Source organism: Enoplosus armatus, chromosome 10 (genome assembly GCF_043641665.1).
Source record: "Enoplosus armatus isolate fEnoArm2 chromosome 10, fEnoArm2.hap1, whole genome shotgun sequence".
NCBI classification, from domain to species: Eukaryota; Metazoa; Chordata; class Actinopteri; order Centrarchiformes; family Enoplosidae; genus Enoplosus; species Enoplosus armatus.
The window spans coordinates 10451318-10472823 of NC_092189.1; the positions used below are offsets into that span (position 1 = coordinate 10451318).

The 21506-nt window shown below is 43.7% G+C and overlaps 2 protein-coding genes across 2 annotated transcripts; one reads left to right on the forward strand and one right to left on the reverse strand.

Moving 5' to 3' along the window:
* The first annotated feature begins 322 nt into the window (after positions 1–322).
* Positions 323–1095, forward strand: tmem126a (transmembrane protein 126A). The gene has a single exon (XM_070913655.1). The coding sequence runs from the start codon at positions 323–325 to the stop codon at positions 938–940; it is 618 nt and encodes a 205-aa protein (XP_070769756.1). The 3' UTR covers positions 941–1095.
* A 2703-nt stretch (positions 1096–3798) lies between these two features.
* LOC139291328 (ras-GEF domain-containing family member 1C-like) lies at positions 3799–9876 on the reverse strand. The gene is made up of 13 exons (XM_070913330.1): positions 9667–9876; positions 9323–9445; positions 8962–9099; positions 7448–7669; positions 6212–6286; positions 5471–5569; positions 4884–4986; positions 4712–4791; positions 4518–4613; positions 4324–4419; positions 4118–4241; positions 3918–3990; positions 3799–3823 (listed from the first exon to the last, which is right to left on the reverse strand). Exons 1-13 carry the CDS (start codon positions 9874–9876, stop codon positions 3799–3801), a joined length of 1464 nt encoding a protein of 487 aa, XP_070769431.1.
* Positions 9877–21506: the final 11630 nt, after the last annotated feature.

Sequence of the window (21506 nt, forward strand, 5' to 3'; positions counted from 1 at the left end):
TATCCGCCCTTGTATTGACAGTTCATTCATGTTAGACAGATGTTTGCACTTAGTAGTAAATAAAGACGTTTTGTCCTATTCTTAACTCCCCAGATTGGTGGTGGAGTAAACAGCCTCGGAGTTCTGCCTGGGAGGCTCTACTCAGGGCAAGAAAAGCCGGGACTTTTGCGCTTTGAATTGTGGGTAGACATGTCTGCGCCCTGTCCTCATCCCGAGGACCACCTTATCTAAATGTGACAGTTGAGTTATCCAAATTGTTATAAGGACCTTTAGCTACAACACAGCGGACACTCCTGCTTTCGGTCAGACGTTAAATCTGAAGATGTCGGAAAACACGCGGAAGGAGAGCGTCTCTGGAAATACGCTCACAAGAGCAGCGATTGCTGAAATGCTGGCGAAGAATTTCGAGAGGCTGCCTGACATTGATCAGAAACTCTTCATCTATGGACCCATGTATCTGGGGGGAAACGGTGGCCTTGCAGGACTGATATCCAACAGCTTGTATCGCAGAGCTCTGAATGTCACGCAGGCGCCCATCACCTCCAGCCTGCCGATGGCCGTGCTGCCCTTCATGACAACATTCGTCCTGTACAACGCAGTAGTGTCCAGCCCCCTCATGTCCGGTGATCTCAACTGTCCCTCCTGTGCCCTGATGCGAGGTGCACTTGTCGGTGTAGTAGGTGGTGGCGTGTACCCCATCCTCCTGGCCTTACCTGTGAATATTGGCCTTGCATCCAGGTACAACACAACGCCGATGCCAGAGAAGGGAAATGTGCTCCGGTACTGGGGGGACCTCTCCAGACCGATCCTGAGGAAAATGAGGGCAGTAATGGTGCTCCAGGCCTTCTTCGGCACCTACCTGAGCTCCAGGCACTTTGAAACGTACACCAAACTGGCCCAGATAACATTTGGTCCCGGTGGAGAGGAACTCAAAGACTAAAATGTATTGAACTGAACCTTAAAATAAACACGTTATTATTCATTGACTTGCAGGGACTCGTGGGTCATATGCTTATCAAAATATGCCTGAGATTTTCCCCCCAGAAATAAAGCGTGGACTACCTCTCTAAGATTACTGGTAGGTACAAATAACATTAAATTAACTGCATCAATTCAGACACATTAAGATGATTTCTCGAATTAAATAATAGTTTCAACTGTTATCAAAATCAGTCATCATCTTAATGTCTTAAATTTTGATAAACTATTAAATGTCCTTTTTGATAAAGAAAAATGTCAAACATTTGCAAGTTCCAGCCAATCAAATGTGTGGATTTATTGCTTCTCTCTGTTTTATGCATTTTAAATTCAGTATCTTTGACTTTTTAACTGTTGGAGCAATTTGAAGAGGTTTGGTGCTTGGGCTCTGGGATGTTGTGGTGTGCAGTTTAGATTGTTTTGTGACATGTTGGAGATAAAATAATAAATTGTCAATCAAGTTATAAAATATTTGAAAGATTAATTGGTAAGGAAAACAATTGTTGGTTGCAGCCCATTTTATATGATACTGTTAAGATAATCCTTTATTAATCCCTCAGCAGGGAACACGGGGTTGCTATCTGCTCTGTTGGTTGCCAAATGAATTAGGCTTTGAGTTATCCCTGGACTGCAGATGGCATCTTGTGATGCGCCTACATTCACCCAGATTTTCACAGCATTTTGGGCATTGTTGTTAATCTTTGCTAATCAAACATTTAGTAATGTCCACATGCAAATGAGATAAAGTGGTTGTACATGAATAAAATGTCGGGGCTCATTCATTATTTTGAAAACCCCTCTTGTTTGTGTGAATTTATAGTCACTGCAATGCTTTGATCAAGGCACAAACCTAGTGGGCAGAGAAATGGAAATCACTCAAACCAAGCATTGTCCTAAACAAAATCAACTAGAGGCAATCAACTAAGCATGGTTCACTTTTATTAAAGGCTTTTTGGGAATCAGTCACACACTCTGCAGTGATGTTGGAGCCAAAAGTGTGTCTGCTTGGCCTCAATAACCATGAAAAACACTGAATGCACTCCACTTTTTGAGCTGCACACAGACAATGTATGTGTGTAAGCAAAAATTCAAAGATGGACTTGGCAGTGCAATGACACCATTTAAAAAGAGCAGAACTGATGTAATGTACACGATTGTCAGTGAAAACACATGTTCAACACAGGCAATGTTTTATTAAAACATGTCGTCACCTTTAATGGCAGGTTTGACTTCACATCTCTGGCTCTCTACAGTCTTAACCTATCTGGGGAACGTGTTACAGGGAAAGCAAGTTTATTGATGACAAATGAGGAGGGAGAATTAAAGTAAGTCTGTTATTGAGAGGGGAAGGTGCTTCTTAAGAGAAAACACTGACATCAATCAATTATAGCAAACTGAATAAGACTTGTAATTACATAGTTCCCGCTACTGTCCCCATAACTCTCCTCCCACCACCCATCCGCAAAAATGGCTCCCGAATCACAACAAAATTGCCAAAAAACGAAGCTAAGTGACAATCCCACAGAACGATAAACAACACATTTCAAGTCAGAGGAACCTGAATTGTCATGACAACCAGTGATTCATATGGCACAAGTCTCCCTCTCTACCTTATCTCCAATTCATCATTGTCCTTCCTCAGAATGCAACATGACTACAAAGTCTGAGTTTACGAGGTGGATACGCTTAATGCCCCTTTAAAAACACTTGTCATAGCATGCCATCGGACTTCATATTCAGTAAAGGAAAGTTACAATAAAAACTATACATCTGTCAGCACAGAAATCTCCATAAATATATCAGACAACTGAACGTCAGTCAGAGAAAACTTCCTGTAGAGCAGAAAGATGAGGGGTAAATGTCACCTGTACACAATCTACACCTGGCCTGGCTCCTGTTAAGATATACTGTAGTTGTCTTGCATTAATGGCACAATACATTTAAAAGGAGTAAACACTTCTTTTTTTTTTAACAGTTCATATTCTCCATCAAACACTTTCCCAAAATAAAATACAATAAATAAAAATACAAGAAGAGATGACGAATAAACAGGCTTCTCCAGTCGTTCTCATGCAAAACAAGACCGTGACAATCTGAAACAGACATGAGTGCATCACAAACACTCACACACATAAAAGTACGCGTGAGATGAACTGGTAAAATGCTCAAGGCATGTCCTCTTCTGTCTCCCCCCAGATACACGCAGTTGCCATTCCTTCAGTAGACCTATAAAATTTGACAGCTGATATGGGCTAGCCAGCGCCCTTCACATCATTGTAAGTTTCATTACAGTACATTACAAGGAAAAAAAGTTAAATGAAATACCTAGACAAGGCTTTGGACCAAAGGGGAAGAGAAAGAGAGAGAAAAGGGGAAGAGGAGCAAATACAAAAACAACGATAGCATCAGTAGGAATTTCATTTTATAAAGTGGTTTTCCCTGTAACTGTACTCTCTATAGTAGTAAACATATCTTCACAGAGTAAACACACATGGAGGAAGGGGGGAAGGAGAGGCTGTGTCCCTCTCCCACATACTGTACCTCATCACTGATAGTTAATATGCTGCAAAGGCATTTTTGCTCCAGTTTTCATAGCTTAACTTTTTCAATTCACTTTTTTTGTCACATGTTCTTTTTTGTTTTTTGTTTTTCCCACACTCTTCTTGATGAATCCCGTTCATCGTGTTTCTTTTTTTTTTCTCTCCATCATTTCTTCATAGAAAAACACCTAAGTACCAGCTAGGTTCCTTCACAGTTCATTTTAGTGCAATGAGAACACACGCTCCCTCGCTGGTGGGAGGGTTAGCTGCCGCCAGTGCCTCATGTCTTTCCCAGAACGTTAGACCTGACGGGAGAAAAGAGACGGAAGGCAGATGAAGCGCGGTGTGACGTTTTACGCTCGATAGCGTCTCTCATTTGACGTGTGTTATTATTCTTACCTGAGTGCTTTCCACCTGTCCTTCTCTACCTGGTTCTCTGGACTCTCACTCTCATAGGATGCGAGGTAGAGTCCTGGGGAAGAATGAGAAAAGAATTAGTAAAGAAGGTTAGTTACTAAGAGCAAACTATCACAAACTATAGTGGAAATGCTTGGACCAACATGTGCAGAGAAGTTTATAAAGTAAAACCAGGTTCTCACCGTCCTCGCTGAAGATAGGAGCAGTGTGGAGGTAGTGTAGGATGGCCCGATCCTCCTCAAAAGGACACTCCACCTGTTTCCATGTCATGAACTCCCCAACCTGCCGTGCCAACTCCACAAATTTCTAAGAAACAAAATTACACTGAGTGAATGTTCTTTTAGGATGCCTCAATGAGGCAGCGTCAGGTGAAACGGGACCGGCTCACCTCAAAGTTGACGTGGCCATTGGGCAGCCGATTGGCACATCCTTCATTCAGGAAGTAAATGTCTTTGATCAGCAGACTGAAGAAGGGAATCACGATCTGAAGAGAGAAAATAGGCAGGAAGGTGTAGGAAATATTGACGTGAAGATGAAAATAAAGGATTGAATCGATGCCAGCGTCGTGGTGCGCAGCCCTACCCTTTCTCTGTTGCTGTTGGCAGTCTGAGAGCGATGGGCGGCCCCCCTCAGGGCTGTCCTGTAGTTGTAAAAGTTCCCCGTAGGATCCATCTGATGCTGTCAGAAACAAATGGCAACAAAGCAATACACTGTCAACTCCAAGTTATTACATGTCTTGTACCTCTCAGTCAGTGAATAGTTGGATTGTGTTTTACCTCGAGAATGAAGAACTTGGCAGTCTTGGCTTTGCCCCAAGTCTTCTTCAGCCGTGACACAGGACTCATGTTCATACCGGCTACGGAAGGAAATGGATTTCAACTCTTAATACCAGCTCATGCAGGAGAATTCTCAGCGATAATACTCTCAGATATCACAAAAGTTACTCACAGATGATGGCCATGAGGGAGTTGAAGTTTCCAATGTTGAAACACTCCCTGGCAACATCGATGAAGAACTCTATCACCTGGGCCCTCTGCTTTTTCTTTGCTGGCTGCAATAAAGAGTTTTTTGTTTCATATGTGCTTAATTTTTCATATTGAATGCTGTCTCTCTCAGGTACTGACACAAACAGTTAAACTGTGAGAGTATAGTAACACAGAGTAACCATTAGGGGGCAGTGATGCTCTGTAACAACTAAACTGCCTTTATCTGTTGTCCCTCGATTTGTTTATAAAAATTAAATACTAATGCAATATCAAGCGTTTCCAGGAATTATTATTTAATATATGAAAAAGTACAGAAGGACTGGAGCTGTAATAAATAAAAATATAAAATCCAAGTATATTTTATAATGTTGATGACATTTCAGAAATAAACATCTTTCTAATGTCTCCTCCCGTTCATTTTCATGGCTACTCCGTGAATAAAGTGCTTTTCATGAGTGGTTTCCCTATCAAGTGAACATGGTAAGTGTTCCTAATGTTTTTCATACTCAGAAGAAATGAGCACCTGGTGTACCAACATTTGCCACTCACCATGCAGATCTCAGTAGCTACCAGGTAACACAGTCTGTTGAACCACCTGACATAAGCCTCCAGGTTGGTGGTTTTCTTCTTCTGGTCACTGAAGCATGGCTGTTGATGATACACAAGCACACACATAAACACAAGACAGTATAGGGAGTGCTACTATAGGGAATTCCTCTCATCCTAATTAGCTTCCTGTCTAGAGGCTGACCCCCCTATGTGAGTGTAAATGACAAAGACAGCGAGCTGGGAGCAAAAATAACACGATCAATGGAGAGCATGAGAAAAACCACTGGGGAAGGACAGACGGAGAGGAGATGAGTGAAAGAGACCGCAACTGAATATGGAGAAAAGTAAACGGGTGATGGTGGAAGAAGAGAGAGTGAAAGCTTGTGAGATTACAACGCTGTGCTGTATGTGACTTTAGTGGCCTGCTGACTCTTATATGGCCCCTTAAGAAGCAAATCCTGCTCACATAGGGGGCACAATATACAAGGATTTTTATCCTTTTTTCTGTGACAGCTTCTCAAATTCTGCCTCCTTCAGGATTCCACAACAAAACAAAACTAAAAAAGTGGGAAAACAATTGCTGTGGCTGGACCTGAGGACAGACTATGGGGTTTCCACTTACATGGCAAAACATTGCACAAAGCACATTTTAGAATTCATACAGCTGTATTACTCCTGAAAACCATACCGACACAGAATCAAATGAAAAGTGATTTAGAAACGCTCAAAATAAAAGTTTACCTGGGTTCCATCTAGCGGGTCTTTCTGAACAAAAGCTTGGACAAACTCTTCCGGCCCGATGTGACTCAAGTGTTCCTGGAAAACAAACACACACACACACACACACACACACACACACACACACACACACACACACACACACACCAATGGGGGTAGTCCCATTAATAATTCTTTCATTTCAGTAATGGAAGGCAATCAATAAGGGGAAGTAATGACTCATTGACGTGACTCATTGGAATCATATTTCCTCAACGTGACACGCGAGACGATATCCGCTTCTATTAAAAGACGACTGTGCAGTCACATACATGTGCAAATCAAAGTGACTCATTAGAACCATCTCAACTCGTGACATAATCCAAAACAAAAACAGTGCTGCACACACACACACACACACACACACAGAGTGACAGAAAGCACAATTGCTTCTTATTCTTTTTAATTAGAATTAGCAAGTTGCTCCAATAGAAATAGTCCTGTATGTGTGCACTGTACATGCCTGTCTGTCTCTCTCTTTCTCTCTTTGTGTGTGTGTGTGTGTGTGTGTGTGTGTGTGTGTGCGCGAGTGTGAAGCTGTCAGGTCACATAAATCCACAGCAGTTTTATCCCCTTTGTTTGAAGCCCCAGGCGCATCACTGACTTCTAGGGTGATGTCACCGCTCAGACAAGGGTACAAGCTTACTCAGGCACACACACACTCACACACACAGAAACACAACCACCCCCAGATACACGTGCCCACATCAAGATACACATGAATAGACTGAAGGCGCCATGCACGCAATGTGAGCGATGCTGCAGAGGTCCTTTGTTCATGTATGTTTTGTTGCATTATTCCCTTTTTATTACACCGGGTGTACGACCACTTAGCGCTGGAATAGCTGACAAGTAATAATCAAGGTTATACTACAGCGAGCTTCAAAATGCTACAAGATCACACAATTAAGTGATTCTGCCAGTTTTAGTTTGCTGCACCTCCCACTGTCTTTCTCTTTGTTCTCTCTCAATCATTTGCTATCTCTCTCTATCCACGCCATCTCCTTGTTTGATGTCTTATATTCCATGGTTATGTCCTTGACTTGGACTGTGTCTCCACCCATGCTTCACCATCCTTAGCTCCTTCTCTCCCCCCATCCAACATCCTTTCCATTCCTCCTCGTCCATCCTTGTTATCATCTCCTACCCTGACCTCTGTGTAACCCACACTTCCCTCCCTCTCCCTTCCCCTCTCCTCACCAGCTCCACGTGGGTGAGCTGCTGTGCCAGTGTGTATGGGTCGTTGCAGATGGAGAGCATGTCCTTCTGGATGGGCGGAGGCTTGGTTTTGAAGGCCACCAGCTTGTCAGAGATGGAGGAGGCGTTGAGGGAGACCTTGACGATGCTCTCTTCCCCCTGGCTCATCAGGGCCAGCCTCTGGCTAAGCTTCTGCAGCACTTGGTTCAGGGTTTTCCAGTACGCCTGCGGAGAGGGCAAGAGAGAGGAGAGAGGAGAGGAGCTGTCAATAACGACGTTAATGAATCATTTATTAATGCTCAAAAGAACGACTGGGTTGTCAGGTTGCAAGCCCTTATGTAAGCATCCTTACTCTTTTTATCCCTATGAACAATTTCATTTACAATAAGTCATTAATTATCACCATGTTGTTATTGGCAGGGGTGCTCAGCAGTCCTGGCAAACAAAAGGTTGTATTTGTGCATTATTTCTTGTGAAATAGATCTTAGCAAACTATATACTGTACATATACCCAATTTTGTAAATAGAGTAACTTATTATCCATTCAATATCTTTTCCAGCATTTTTTCCACTGCCATGCACTCTTGCACAACTTGTACTTGTACTGTAATCGGCAAAACATTAAGATTTAAAAATCTTTATTTTTAGCACAACAACAATGCATTATGACATTATCTAATGGTGTTTGAAAGGATTTAATGAGCCCAAGAATTAAGAGTAGAATGTAATTTTTCAATTGAATTAAAGCGTGTTTTCGAGGTTTTCTGTCAGCTGTGTGTTGTGTCCAGGCATGTGTGTTTCTGTGCCCCTCCCTGCAGATGACTGGTCACAGGGGCCGTTAGGTCAGTCTGTCTCACCAATGACCCAGAGCCAAAGCTCCCACATGTATGCACACACATGCACACACACCTGTACTGTAGACAGCAAGCTGTAAATAGCAGCACATTCATCACCACCTGCCCCTCCCCTCTTTCTGTCCTCTCTTCACCTCCTCCATTTTTCCTAGTCTTCCACTCCTTGTCCTCTGCTCTCCGTGCCCCTGTATCCCATCCCCCCATTTTCTCCATCCATCTCCTTCCCTCTGTTTTTCCCTTGAGGCTGCAGATAGAGCCACTCCTCTAACATCCTTCCTTCCCCTCTCCTCCTGTAAGATTGTGTAACACAGAGCTGTGGCTACTCACCCTACACTGACACTCTGACTCCTTCCATCACCCCGCTTCAGTGGTAGTGATGATAATTTAATTTCATTCCCCATCAGAGCGTTTCTCACTGCAGCTACGGCTTATAAAGGCTATAATGGCAACAACTACACGATGGATCAAAATCAGGACTCTTATAGCCCATCACAAATTATTATCCTGTAGAAACTGATAACTTCATGAGTTGCAGGCGTTTTTGTTATTTTAACCTTTTTAAAGAGCATCCTTCCAAAAATAATTGTCCAAAAACAATTCCTGTCTTTGGTGAAGATGACTGGACTGCTATCATACAGCTGCGGCTCTGTGTCATTAGTGTACCTCATCACATGGAGCTATCCTGTGGACGATGTCTTTGAGGTGTCCGACCATCTTCTCGTCCCTGAAATCAGACGGGAATGTCTCCGTCCACTCTGTCAGCAGCTGCAGGATCTTGGGACCAAACTTGCGCACTTTTGTCTGTTGTTGAAGAAGTGAAAGACGTTTAGAGCAGCCTACATTTGTGACTCCCTTGGCAAAAGAAAACACTATTGTAAAGTCAGCAATGTGCCAATAAAATCAGCGGTTGCTTTCATGCAGAACACAAGCATGTCTGAATGCTTTCGCTGTGTCTGTGTTTCTGATCATTAGCTCGTGCATGTTCATACAGGAGTTATGTATTTGTGTGCGGCGCAGTGCTGACCGTATCGAGTGGGCTCTGATCCAGCTGCTGCTGTTTGATACACAGCTCACACACCCTGGCCAGCAGCTCCGGAGGAGGGATGAACAGACGAGCGCTCAGCAAGAAGGTAAACACATAGGCTTTCTGTCAAAGGACAGAAGGAGACATTCGCTAAGACACTGCCGCTACATCAATAAACAACACTGCGGCTTTCTGTAATTAAAGGAAGCAGAACAGCACTTTAAACTGAGACATGGGGCTAATAATCTGATTGGCAGTACTGTCATTACAACTATTAACTGAAATGGACTTTCTGATGGAGTTTATAATGAACAGTGGAGGGACTGTAGTACATTTCCGTTTACCTCGGGGTAGTAATCGGCAGTGGGGACCAGGTTGTGGATCAGGGTGTCCAGGGAGGCGGAGGTGATCTGGGGCCCATCGGCCAGGCAAGCCCCGGGCCCCGGGCCCTCCTGTGGGGCCTCCTCCTCCTCCTCAGGCTCAGCACAGGCCAGATGAGGGCTGAAGCCACTGGGAGTGGTGAACATGGTGCCTGAGCACACAGTCTGGGGCATTCCTGTCTAAGATACAAATAGACAGACAGAAAAAAACAAACTGTCAGCAGAATATAGACAGAATGAGGAAGAGGGATACAGTTGGGTTGTATGAAATGGAAACTCAAATACTTTACTGGTAGTAGTCCATTTGATTTGGTAAGAGGAAGTTAATTTAATGTAACCTCTCATTCAGCCTGAATTCTCAGTTTCATCTCATATTCACTCTCGCAGCAACAAACTCATTCTGTCCAACTGATGACCTGCTGCCGTCGTCAGGGGATACGGAATACCCCCCCCCCCCCGCCGTCTCCCATATCGACAAGACAGAAGAGAGAACAGAAATGTGGGTCACTCTGTCGCCGTGGAGACTGTTGTCGCCTGAAAGCGATCGCATGGCCTCCATCTCTGCCCTGTATGTCTTTGCCTTTAAGAATGCTTTGGGTTACACATTTTAAAAATTCAACATGCTCCTTCCCTCAATGGCCCAACACTGCAGCTGTAGTGGAAAGAAGCACTTACTGTACTGTACGCTAGAGTAGAGATACTACGGAGACAGAGAGCATTGTGATCCTCAGGGTGCAATTATCATCATCACTCATCATCACCTTCATGTCATCTAAATGTAACTGATAAATCATAGAGGCCTTCATTTGTTTTAAAATGGCAAAGAAGAGGAGATAGAAAATATCGGTTAAATTAAATTTTGTACATGGAAATTAGCAAGTAATTTAATTTTGTACTTACAATACTGGTTTCTTATGTCCAAATTTGACATTAATTTGACATAAAAACAGACTGTGTTTTTGTCTTCGCTGGCCGAACCCGGTGACTACGTCTACCTGAATCACTCATCATCACCAAGGAAGACTGCAGTCTCAGGGCGCCTTCAGGCAAGTTCAGCGGCACAAAGCCTCTCTGCCTGCAGGAGTCACGAGAAAGGCAGCAAACCCACTTGCTGACATTGAGACCTTGAGCAACACGCAGGAAGTTATTTCAGATGTAAACACGCCATATTCTTCCTGCTGTTTGAAGCTCAGACAACAGCCTGGGCACATGTGCACGTAAAGTGTAAAGCAGAAGAGAGGTGGAAAAAGAACCCTTTCCTCCACTTTAATGTTGTCAGATAAGGCAGAGCTTTACTAAAACTACCATTATAAACTGTAAACAAACAAAAATAATACAATTTCAGAGTATAGTTAAAAGAAAATCAGAAAAATGTCAGTGTGGCATAATATGGCTATATCAGCTATCATCCTGAATCACTGGAGGAAACTAGGAATGGTCCAGGTTCGCTGCAATCGTTTCATCCTCTGGTGACCTTCAGGTTCCCTTCCCCCCTCCTCGCCTATCAGCCACCACGATAAACCGGTGTCACAGTCCCCTGAAAGGTCAAGCTCACACAGGCTGAAGTGATGTCTCAAGTTTCCTGCGTGAGGGGGTTCGGCTTTCCTTTGTTCTCCCTGTTCTCTTACACATGAGCACTTATTCATGCACTTGTACACACCTAGACACGAACACACACAGACATGCAAATAAAAAGACTGGAGGATGGGGAGTCTTTCTACAGGGCATATTTACAGCCTTCCTTCCTACTTGCACCGCTGACACCCACAGCCATATCTCTCATAATATATGTTGTGATTAACGACATCTTCCTCGTCTGCTCTATTGCACCATACTCTGTGAGACTGTGACAACAGCCAGTGAGGGGAAAAAAGAGGTGTTTAACTGAGCAGATGACACTCGGGACATTTTAAATAGTCTGTTTTGCAGAGTTAGACATTACCACAGAACCTCAGGTGAAAAAATGTACTACCATAATCTAAAATGCAGGTTTAAAATGTCCTCAATACAACATTTGAGCTGTTTTCCTCCATCAAAAGTGACTGTCGCTGTCTAGATTAGGTTCCAAAAGGGGAAAGCCTGGGGTGTCCTTGCCGCAACCTCCTCTAGATTGGATTACAACATGCAGCCACAGAGAAGACATGGCCTGATAAACAGAGAAGTGGACAAATCCAACAAGCCTCTATAACAACACTGATGCAGTAGGAAAAAGGCTTATGGTAAGTGGAAGGAACTTCCTCTGTGATAGGACTGACAGGAAGACAAACTCTGCGCAGCACTAGAAGTGTGTGTGACTAAATCCACAAGGTTTTCTGTGAGTCATCTCATGAATACAAACACGCACACACACCCCTCTGCCAGTGTGTTTGTATTCATATAAGTATGGGAGTGACTGAGAGTGTTATTCTACGTGCCCACACTGTCAATGTTTTCCTCTATCGTTTGTGATAATCTTCACTCTTCTTATTTCTCCCAGTTGCTTCCTCTGCGGCTCTCCTCTCCTCCCTCCAGCATTTCTTCAGCTCTGATTCATCATTTCATCACAGCTCTGCATCGATAACTCACAGTCTGTAATGGTCGAGGTCAGTCAGGTAACTCCTCTACATATGTGTGCATCTTATGATAGACCAGTCAATAGTGTCTGTGTATGATAGCCTTGACCTTGTTGTCACTGTGCCACTAAAACTGATAAAGACAAAGAAGAGGGAAACTGCATTGATGCATCTTCAAGTGCTCATATCAAGCTGAAGCAAGACTATATAACTTATATAACTTCTGAGAGTGAATATGAGTAAGGCTGCTGGGCCTGATAACATCCCAGGCCGCATCACTACATAAATCTGCACATAAATCTGCACATCTGTACATATTTAATATTTTCCGTGTATATATTTATTTTGTTCCCCATATTTTTTATATCTGTATTTATTGTATGTATATTGTTTTAAAAAAAACATACTTCTTGTTTTTATTGACACAGTGCTTGTCTGCTGTGTGTTTCTGCACCTTTCTGTCTTTGCTGCTGTGACTTTCCCTGCTGTGGGATAAATAAAGTCTATCTTAATCTTAATCTTAATACTAAGAACATGTGCCTACCAGCTAGTCGATGTCATCACTGACATTTCTAACATCTCGCCGTCACAGCACCGGGGCTTGAGTACTACGCTCTGCAACTGGATATTGGACTTCCTCACAAACAGACCCCAGGGTGTTCAGATTGGCAGTCACACTTCCTCCACTCTAGTACCGAAGCCCTGCAGGGCTGTGTGCTCAGCCCCCTCCTGTTCACGCTGTACACCCACGACTGCAGTCCCCTACATGGAGAGAACTCTGTTGTGAAGTTTGTGGATGACAACACCATCGTCAGCTGGATTACATACAATGAGACCGCATATCAGGAGGAAAAGAGAGCAGAATTCCTGTGCCAAGTTCTTGTTAACATTTACAGAGGAGCAATAGAAAGCATACTGACTGGAAACATTACAAATTGGCATGGGCTCGAGGCTACATTAGCTGCTACTAGCACAACACACCTGAATCTCTGATCGCATTGTTAGCGTTCAAGTGGGATTGTGGGTAATGTAGGTGCAAAATTTTGACAAGGAAGAAGACTGTGTGGAATATAAAAGATGATATCACTGGTACAATGCTTAATCAGACTGCTTGTTTTTTACGCTTATGTTTTCTTATGACTTGCAAATGCAAACTAAAACGGACAGCTACTTCCAAGAAAACGTTATGGATTACAGCTTTTTATAACGTCTTCATTATTTTACAACCATATTGTTACACTGCTTTTTTCCTACAATGTGACCAAGAAGTCATCCACAGCTGTACTCTATGTATAACTTGTTTCCATACCTCATGATACACCCAGCTCCCTCTGCGCCTGTCACATTGCATCAACACTGCATGAAATAACACATTGAGAAACAAGCAGCTAAGAACAGGTGAGTGTACTGGTGTGTGCTCTAATCCCCCCTGAGATCTCCAGCAGCCAGCCAACGGCAGCCCTGCGCTCTGTCTAGACAGCTGGGGGAGTGTCATTGTTCAGGACCCTTGCAGCGTGCGTGTGTTTTGTCTTGTGATTCTGTCAGACTGTTATCGTTGCCATCAGGGGATCCGCCTGCTTTGTTCTATCCTGATTAACAGAATGGCACTGTCTGGAGACACACAATCTTTATCAGCACCCTTGACTGTCTAGCTGTCTATGTGTGTGTGTGTGTTGATGAAACAATGGCATTCCTGACATGACCGAATAGCTTAAAGCTGTCAAACAACTTCACAACTCATAGCCATTTTATATCTTGGTCTCTGTAAAACCAGTTTCACCACATAAGTAGTATTACTCACACTTACCTGTGTGTGTGTGTGTGTGTGTGTGTGTATGTGTGTGTGTGTGTGTGTTTGTTGAAGAGATTGGTGACACAGCTGCTGACAAGTCAGTTCTGCCACTAAGGAGTTAATGGATGAGGACTATCAGCATCAGAGATGGCTCTCCATTAAGACTGAAGAGGTTTATTCAGAACAAATCAAACCACTGTCTGACCTCTATCATTGAGGAGTCAAGGGTCAAAGGTGAAGAGTTAAGGCTCCTCGGTGGGGGCAGATGGATCCAAAGTCACTCTGGGGTCGTCACTGTAATAATGCTCTGCTGCTTGGCTCACTTTCGAGGCTACATATAGGCTTTATCTGCAGTTAGAGACATTTTTAAAAAGGTCTTCAAGAGAAGGACTTTAAAAGATCCATTAGGGTCGTCACAGTTGACTTTGATTCATTGGTACTGCTGGCCATGTCTATCCATCATCACCCCAAATTAAAGTAAAGGACAAGGTAAATGCCTACAGTTATAAATTCCAGTCCCTGAATTATTGAACCAACTCCTACACAGCAGTTTTATCTTTGACCAGGAAATGTCAAAATCTGAAATATATATTTATTTTTTGCTATATTTTGTTGCTTCTTTTGTCTTTTTTGCGTTTTTCTGAGTTCGGACTGCTTATATCTGATTAACTGAATACATCTATTTTTACAGAAAGGATATGGCATTTCGATACTGAGAAACACCACAAGGCAAGATTGAAACCAAGACGTGATGCAATGCTATTCTTATAGGAGCAGCACATCATCAGAGGTAAGCACAGCAAATATCCGGCATGGGTATTGCTGCAACATTTTGTTTTGTTTCTGTAGTTGCTTCCTGGTTTCAGAGATCACAGTTACAGGGAGGTAAAAACACTGAGGCATCCTCTATCTTGCTCTGGGATGTGATGAGTATAGGAATACGATGACAAAGATAGGAGAGAAAGGTGGGCGGTGGAGGGGGGAGAGAGGGTGATATTCCCCCCCAGGGTAGTGCGCAGACAGTCTTGGCTCCATGAATGTTGAATCCTCCTGCAAGACTCACTAAACTCACTAAACTCCTCTTTTCCTTTGCACTCCATCATATGACTCCCCGGCTCCCTCCTCACCCCCTAATTTACATACTCTAACACTTCCTTTCTAATTTAGGATCCACATGTTCGCTCCTTCAACACATTACAGTTTCAACACCTCATCTATTTTGGGGCTGCGCTCTAAAAGAGCAGATACTCACGTATTTTTGGTCCTGACACTGTTTTGTGTGCCTTAGAGTATTGCCGCTCTGGCCTAAATTTTCCAGTGTTCTTTGAAAGCTGAAATGATGCTACTAGAGAAATAATGAGAGTATTCTCATGATGGCGGGGGGCTTAAAAGAAAGTAAACACCTCTTTGTCATCCAGCTTCTCACTCCCCTTTCTCTTCCACATGTCCCCTCCAATCCTCCCCTCCTCCTTCATCTCCCTCTCCACGCCCTACTTTCCAATGAGCCCAGTCAGGACGCCTGTACAGATGGCCCTGCAGCAGTCTGCTCTCCCAGTGGGAGCTGTTGGCATGGGAGGCTCTTCTTGGCCCTCTGCCCCTACCATCCTCCCCAGTCTCAACAGGAGCCCAAAAGTGTATTGGCGTCCAGACTGAATGCCGAGGTGCAGGGGCCGAGCCAATCTGGCTGCTGAGCTGCGCGGTGACTGCCTGGCACTGCCGACAACAGAGAGAGCGCAAAATACCACACATATGTCACCGCACACGCGTTGCAACAAAACCAAACCAGCGCACTACTGTTGGTTAATGGTGTGTGTGTACGTGTTTGGGGAGGAGTGGAGCTGAAAACAAACGAGTTCATTGTGTCTTGACACATGCATGCACACTTGCACCCACACAGCAGCCAAACACAGGATTGAGTTACAGTCAAGGCATTCCAGCTCCCCACCCATTCCCCAGCCTCTCTCTGCAGTGCGAGCCTGACAGAGGTTGGGAATCACACTCGGAGCTCAATGGGGACAAACTTCCCAAATCCCTTTTATTGGAATTCCCCTGTAGTGTTAGAGCGGGGCCACACTTACATCCTGGCACCTGTTCCACACCCCTCAGCTCCATCAATCCTAATGTAAAGCTCACTGGGAATTCTCCTCCACAAACACACCCAGTGCACGTGTAGCCATCCTCATTCCTGGACACAGTTGTGTGCTTGCTAAAGGGCTGAGAGAGTCAAAGTGAAAGTCCAAGCCCAAGTGAAGTCATTCCTTCAGCGTGAACACAACCATCTGTCCTACTGTTTTCCAAGAGGAGCTGCTGCAGTTCAATGTTTTCTCATATGTCAAATGAGACTGAAAGTGAGAAAAAGCAAGATGCAAAGACTATGTTACACAAGAGAAACTCCACACTTTTATTCCCTAAAGTCAAACTATTACCTGGCTAACATTTACATTTAGATGGAATCAATCATTACACAAAGCCATCAGCCTGAGAGAAAGTCTGTGCTTTTGAGACCAACGCTGAAGGTTGAGCACCATTATCTGACTGACTTCTCTTTCAGGCCGCTTCACATGTGTGAAAAATACACTCCTGAATCTATTTCCCTGTGCAGAGTGGATGGAAATGGTGTACTAAAATGAATGGAGGGTCTGTGACATGTGATGGGTCTGGGCAATCTATCATGTTACTTAGAGATAATTGGAGCTGAGCACAGATTGACTCTTAGTGGGCATGTAGCACGTATCTGAGCCTTGAGCGCCCTAAATCTGTCATTCACAATGCTCATAATGCTTTAAAAAACAGTCATGTATTATTCATAATATTCCAATTTACAACCACCCTTGATGCAATGCTCCTTTGAGGGGAATCGGACAAGAGTGATTTTGTCTCTAAACAGGCATGATTTTTGCCTCAAGTGCCACTTACGAGGAATTACCAGCTCACAGAGTGAACGGAAAAATATGGGAAGGAAAAGCAGAGTGGAGTGATTAAGAGCATCCAGACAGAGAGGCTGAATGAAACAATGCCTATGTGCTGCTACCTCAATAGTCCTTTAAGCGCTTTTTAAAATTAGACTGTTCATTCAAACACCCACTCAGCATTGTATTACTCTCAATCAAACCTGCACAATAACCGCAGCAAACTAATGAGCGAGACGGTAACAGATGCAAATCTAATAACCAGACGTTACTAATTTCATCACGGCTGCCTCCTTTCCTGTTAAAGTACATCTATCTGCTCATTACAACCAGCATGGGCAGAGGCCATGCGGTGTGTCACTGCTGATGTATGATGTCAAAGCATACTAATTAGTGTTGAGGGACTGCGTGGTCTGGTCTGCCTCATGCCTCATGTATTTTGATATGATTAGAGATAGAAAGAGTTCAGAATACATGCTTCATTCATCTGCAACTAGTTGTTTCATGCTGACATTTGGACATTGAACAGTGATTTCAAGTCTCTATCTATAATTTTTGTATTCATAATGCTTTGTGAAAAAACACTCTTATTGGCATACAGATTATTGAGCTAAGCTAGTACATGGTACATCCCCATACTACAAAATAGATTCATGATGCATTCACACTTTGCATGTACTTTTTTGTGATGAGTGGTTCTATCAGTAAAAGCAGCAGTGAGCCACCACATCAGTCTGGTGTTAACCGATGATCAGGGGACTTCCATGTGGGCATGATGGTGCTAACAATATCAAGAAAGGGATTTTACCAACATATTTTGTACATTGAATGCTAAAATGAACACCCTATTTTTTAAGTGGAACCATGTCATTAAAATAGCTAACGATGGTTCAGGCCTACTGCATCCATGGGTTCGGTTTCTTAAGTCAGTTGTGTTTCCTACCCCATCTCAACCCTCCACGTATACACTTGGAAACAATTCAAACCTTTGTTACATTCACAAAAATATCAATTGCAAATAGGGCTAGGTATTTGAACATTTTCAATACTAGTGCTGATAGTTTGCTGAGTTTCAGTACCAAACAAAACGATGTGGTATCGGTACTAGGAGTTATGTTTACATTCAGTGTGTCTCACCCAAACACATTGTGTGCATCCTTGAGGTCTAACAAACGTGGTGAATGTGTTTCCATCCTCAAAAAGAATTGCAAAGCCGATTTTTTTTAAGTATTTTGAATCCAGCATTGTATATCCATTTTTACTAGCTAGCGTTCTCCTTCTTCACTACCTTTGTTGACGCATTGCTATGCATCTCTGCGTGCTTCCACCACCAACTGTTGATTGGCAGAGTAGAGAGACGTGTGAGTCTGAGCAAGCTTTCGATACTCGTTGCTATGGACACGATTCAGTCGATACCAAAAAAATATTAAGGTTTAATACCAAGACCAAATGCTGCACTAGCGAAGATCAGTAGGCTTTGTTTGGGAACTTTCTATTTGTAAACTGGTGACGCACCTGTCACCTCGTACCTCAGGTGTGCAGAAGCTTTCCAGCCTGATACACCAGATACAATTCTGACAAGCCATACAGTTCACATGATAGGGAAAATTTTCATTACTTGGAGCCTAAATCTGATGGAGTAATCTATATGCTTACTCCAGTGGTTTGAACACACCAGGGATCTAATCATATTCCATTGCTTTTTTGACCCAGCCAATCCATAAAGACGGCCCGTCAATAGCTGCCTATACAGTCTGACAGCATGCAGGCCATGTGGAGGCAGCTAAGACCAGCTCTGGAGAGCAGAGAGCGTTTCCATGGAGTCAAGGCTCCTGTGGGGAGGTAATTAGATGCCTGTTGAGTCCCCACAGCGACACCCCCTCTTCTCTCTTTTATTCCATAAAAATCCTTGTTCCTCCCCTCTCTCTCTCTTTCTCTGTCTTTCGCTCCGGTGACAGAGCAGCCGGCCGTGACAGAGTGATTCCACATGTGAACCCTGTCTGCCTCGGCCAGTCAGCGAGATCACTCTCGTCATCCCAGTGTCAGTGGCAAAGCTGCCAAATAGCCAGAGGACATCCGAAGGCCTGTCAGGTACCCAGGCCGTCACGATGTTCTGTCCCTTTTTCAAATCGAGCTCCCGTCGGCCTGGGGATCTGTTTAGTGGTAACTTTGGCAATTTCCCTATTTAGCAGGAACATTGAGATTATGCATAAATAGAAATGTACAAAAAGAAGAGTTTCCTTCTCTGCGATTATCTATTTTTTACTATTTATAATGTTTCCTCTTATTGGTATGTAATGTCTCTAAGAGACCTTTTCTAAAGTAAAAAATGTCTTGGCTTCAGCAAAAAAAAGAACTAAAGAATTTTGTTCTCTTCTGACTGATCATTCATACATTAACACATACATACATCCACATAACACAGGAGGGTGGGGGGTCGGTTTCAAGCCTATCCCAGGATGCACAAGTGAGTGATCATTCATTAAAAGTTTGTTTGCTTCATGTGCGTTTAACAATCACATAATAAACTGGAATTCCTCATGCTCGAGTAACAGAATTGCCAGTAGGATGTAGTAGTAGATTCCTGTTTTGACTGCTCCGCCACAAGGCAGTAGTGGAATTCTGTCATGTCTGTAGAGTAGAATAGTGTTTGATCTATGAATCCTCCAAACATACACACACACACACACACACACACACACACACACACACACACACCTTCCCCCATACACACACACAGCCATAAACCTTGTGGTGGTGATAAAGCTGTCATTGCTACCAGACTAACAGCTACTGTGTTTACCTCCCTGTCGACCTGCCCCAGACAGACCCCCCCCCCCCCACCCTCTCTCTCTCTCTCCACAAACACACACTCACAATGACTGGTCTCACTCTCTGGGAACTTGTCTCTCTCAATCTCACGTCAAACAAAACAATGCCCTCATTAACAGCACACCTGTTATTCTCTGCAGACTTGGCCTGAATTGGAGGGAGCATGTGCTGTGGTGTGTGTCTGCACCTGCAGACCTGTTCCCTGGCCACTTCTGACAGACCCCTACTTGGGTGACTCATGCCTATACAACCCGTATCTACTGTACTGTTAGAGCAAGCTGTCATTTCAATTCAAAGCCATTCTATCGCCAAGGGCAGCGAGGCTTCGTGTGCACAGCACAGACAAGCTCAACTGAATGGTTGAACCCAGAAGAAGAGGTGGAACAAAGAGCTGCACAGGGTCTTGATCACTGGAGGATAAAGTCACAGGGTGCTAATGATGGTACAGGATCAAAATAATTCAGTGATTATCTCATGCAAGACGGGAGAGAATCAAATAACTGATTTGCAGCATTTTGTCATTTCACAAAGGAAGCTCTCATCCAGCAAGCACTACGCAGAACAAAAAATGTTTGTTTTCCACCCCTCCGGGAATACAGAAGCACACACTGTCAGTGAAGGTGAGAGTGAGCAAATACTCATTTCCCAGGGTTGCATCCTAAACAGGGGGAGAGGGTAAATAAAGACGAAGCAGGGCATGTGCTGCTGCCTCTTGGAGCACGGTCACAAAATGTGATGCCCCACTCCAGTGCTTCACTCCTGGTGGGGGCCGGCTGAAAGGGTGGAGGAGAGCAGAGCTGAGGGTGTGGGAGAGAGCGCCGGGAGAAGAAGCAGCTTTACTGGTAATATCAACAACCCTGGCTAGAATTTCTCCCCACCTAACTGGTTTCCGACAGAGCCGGTCTTACTTTCATGCACCTTTGCAGTAAGCTGCAAGAGACAGATAACAAATGCTTTTAGTTTGTATTGGTAAGCTGTACAAGCTGCTACACCACCCTTGGGTGAAAAGGCTGCTTACCACCTCTTGGATGCTTTAGCGGATGATGCAGATTTTTTTTCATTCCAAGGAAAATAGAGTAACATGTCAACAGTGCCACACCTGTTCATTCCGTCCTACCTCTCAGGAAAAATAACAAACACTCTACACTTAAATGTATGCAGAGACAGAATTGATCAAGAGAGCCAGTGAGTGAAAATCAGCAGTGAGTTTACATAGAGGCTTCACACCCACGTTAATACACGTTAATAATTACACTAAATTAGATAAGCTTTGCACCATGTTGCCAGTCAACCAAACCCACTCAGCAACAGTATAACATGTGGCATTTGTCCGAGTTATCAGTGGCTACTGTCTTTGATTTCAATGCTATCCATCGACTATTACAATGTCACCTGCTGACATATCTTACATTCTCGCCTATCAATGTGTCAGAGGCAGAAGACGCAGTGAATCCAGCTCCTAAAATAAGCCGGATCCCCTCACACGCCCATTTAAACAGACCTGGGCACCGCTGACTCACGCCACAGACTGTGATGCTTTCATCGTAGTAAAGTGATGCAAGCGGCGCTACAGTATCTCGAACACGATAAGGAATTATGATGTCATCACTGTTGCTAGTAAAGTTCTGAGTGTGACGACACAGTGTTCTAGTCACAGTAAATAGAACGTACGCGTGGAAGGCTTATTATAAAGCATTCCAACACCTCTCACGCTCACAA

Bases quoted from the DNA above. Each gene is read 5' to 3' on its own strand.
- LOC139291328 (XM_070913330.1), bottom strand. From the start codon at position 9,876: ATGCCCCAGACTGTGTGCTCAGGCACCATGTTCACCACTCCCAGTGGC. The intron at 9,100-9,322 runs GTCAGCACTGCG...CTTCAACAACAG, and splicing joins ATCAGAGCCCACTCGATACG to ACAAAAGTGCGCAAGTTTGG. The intron at 4,420-4,517 runs GTAGGGCTGCGC...TTCTCTCTTCAG, and splicing joins CCAACAGCAACAGAGAAAGG to ATCGTGATTCCCTTCTTCAG.
- tmem126a (XM_070913655.1), top strand. From the start codon at position 323: ATGTCGGAAAACACGCGGAAGGAGAGCGTCTCTGGAAATACGCTCACA.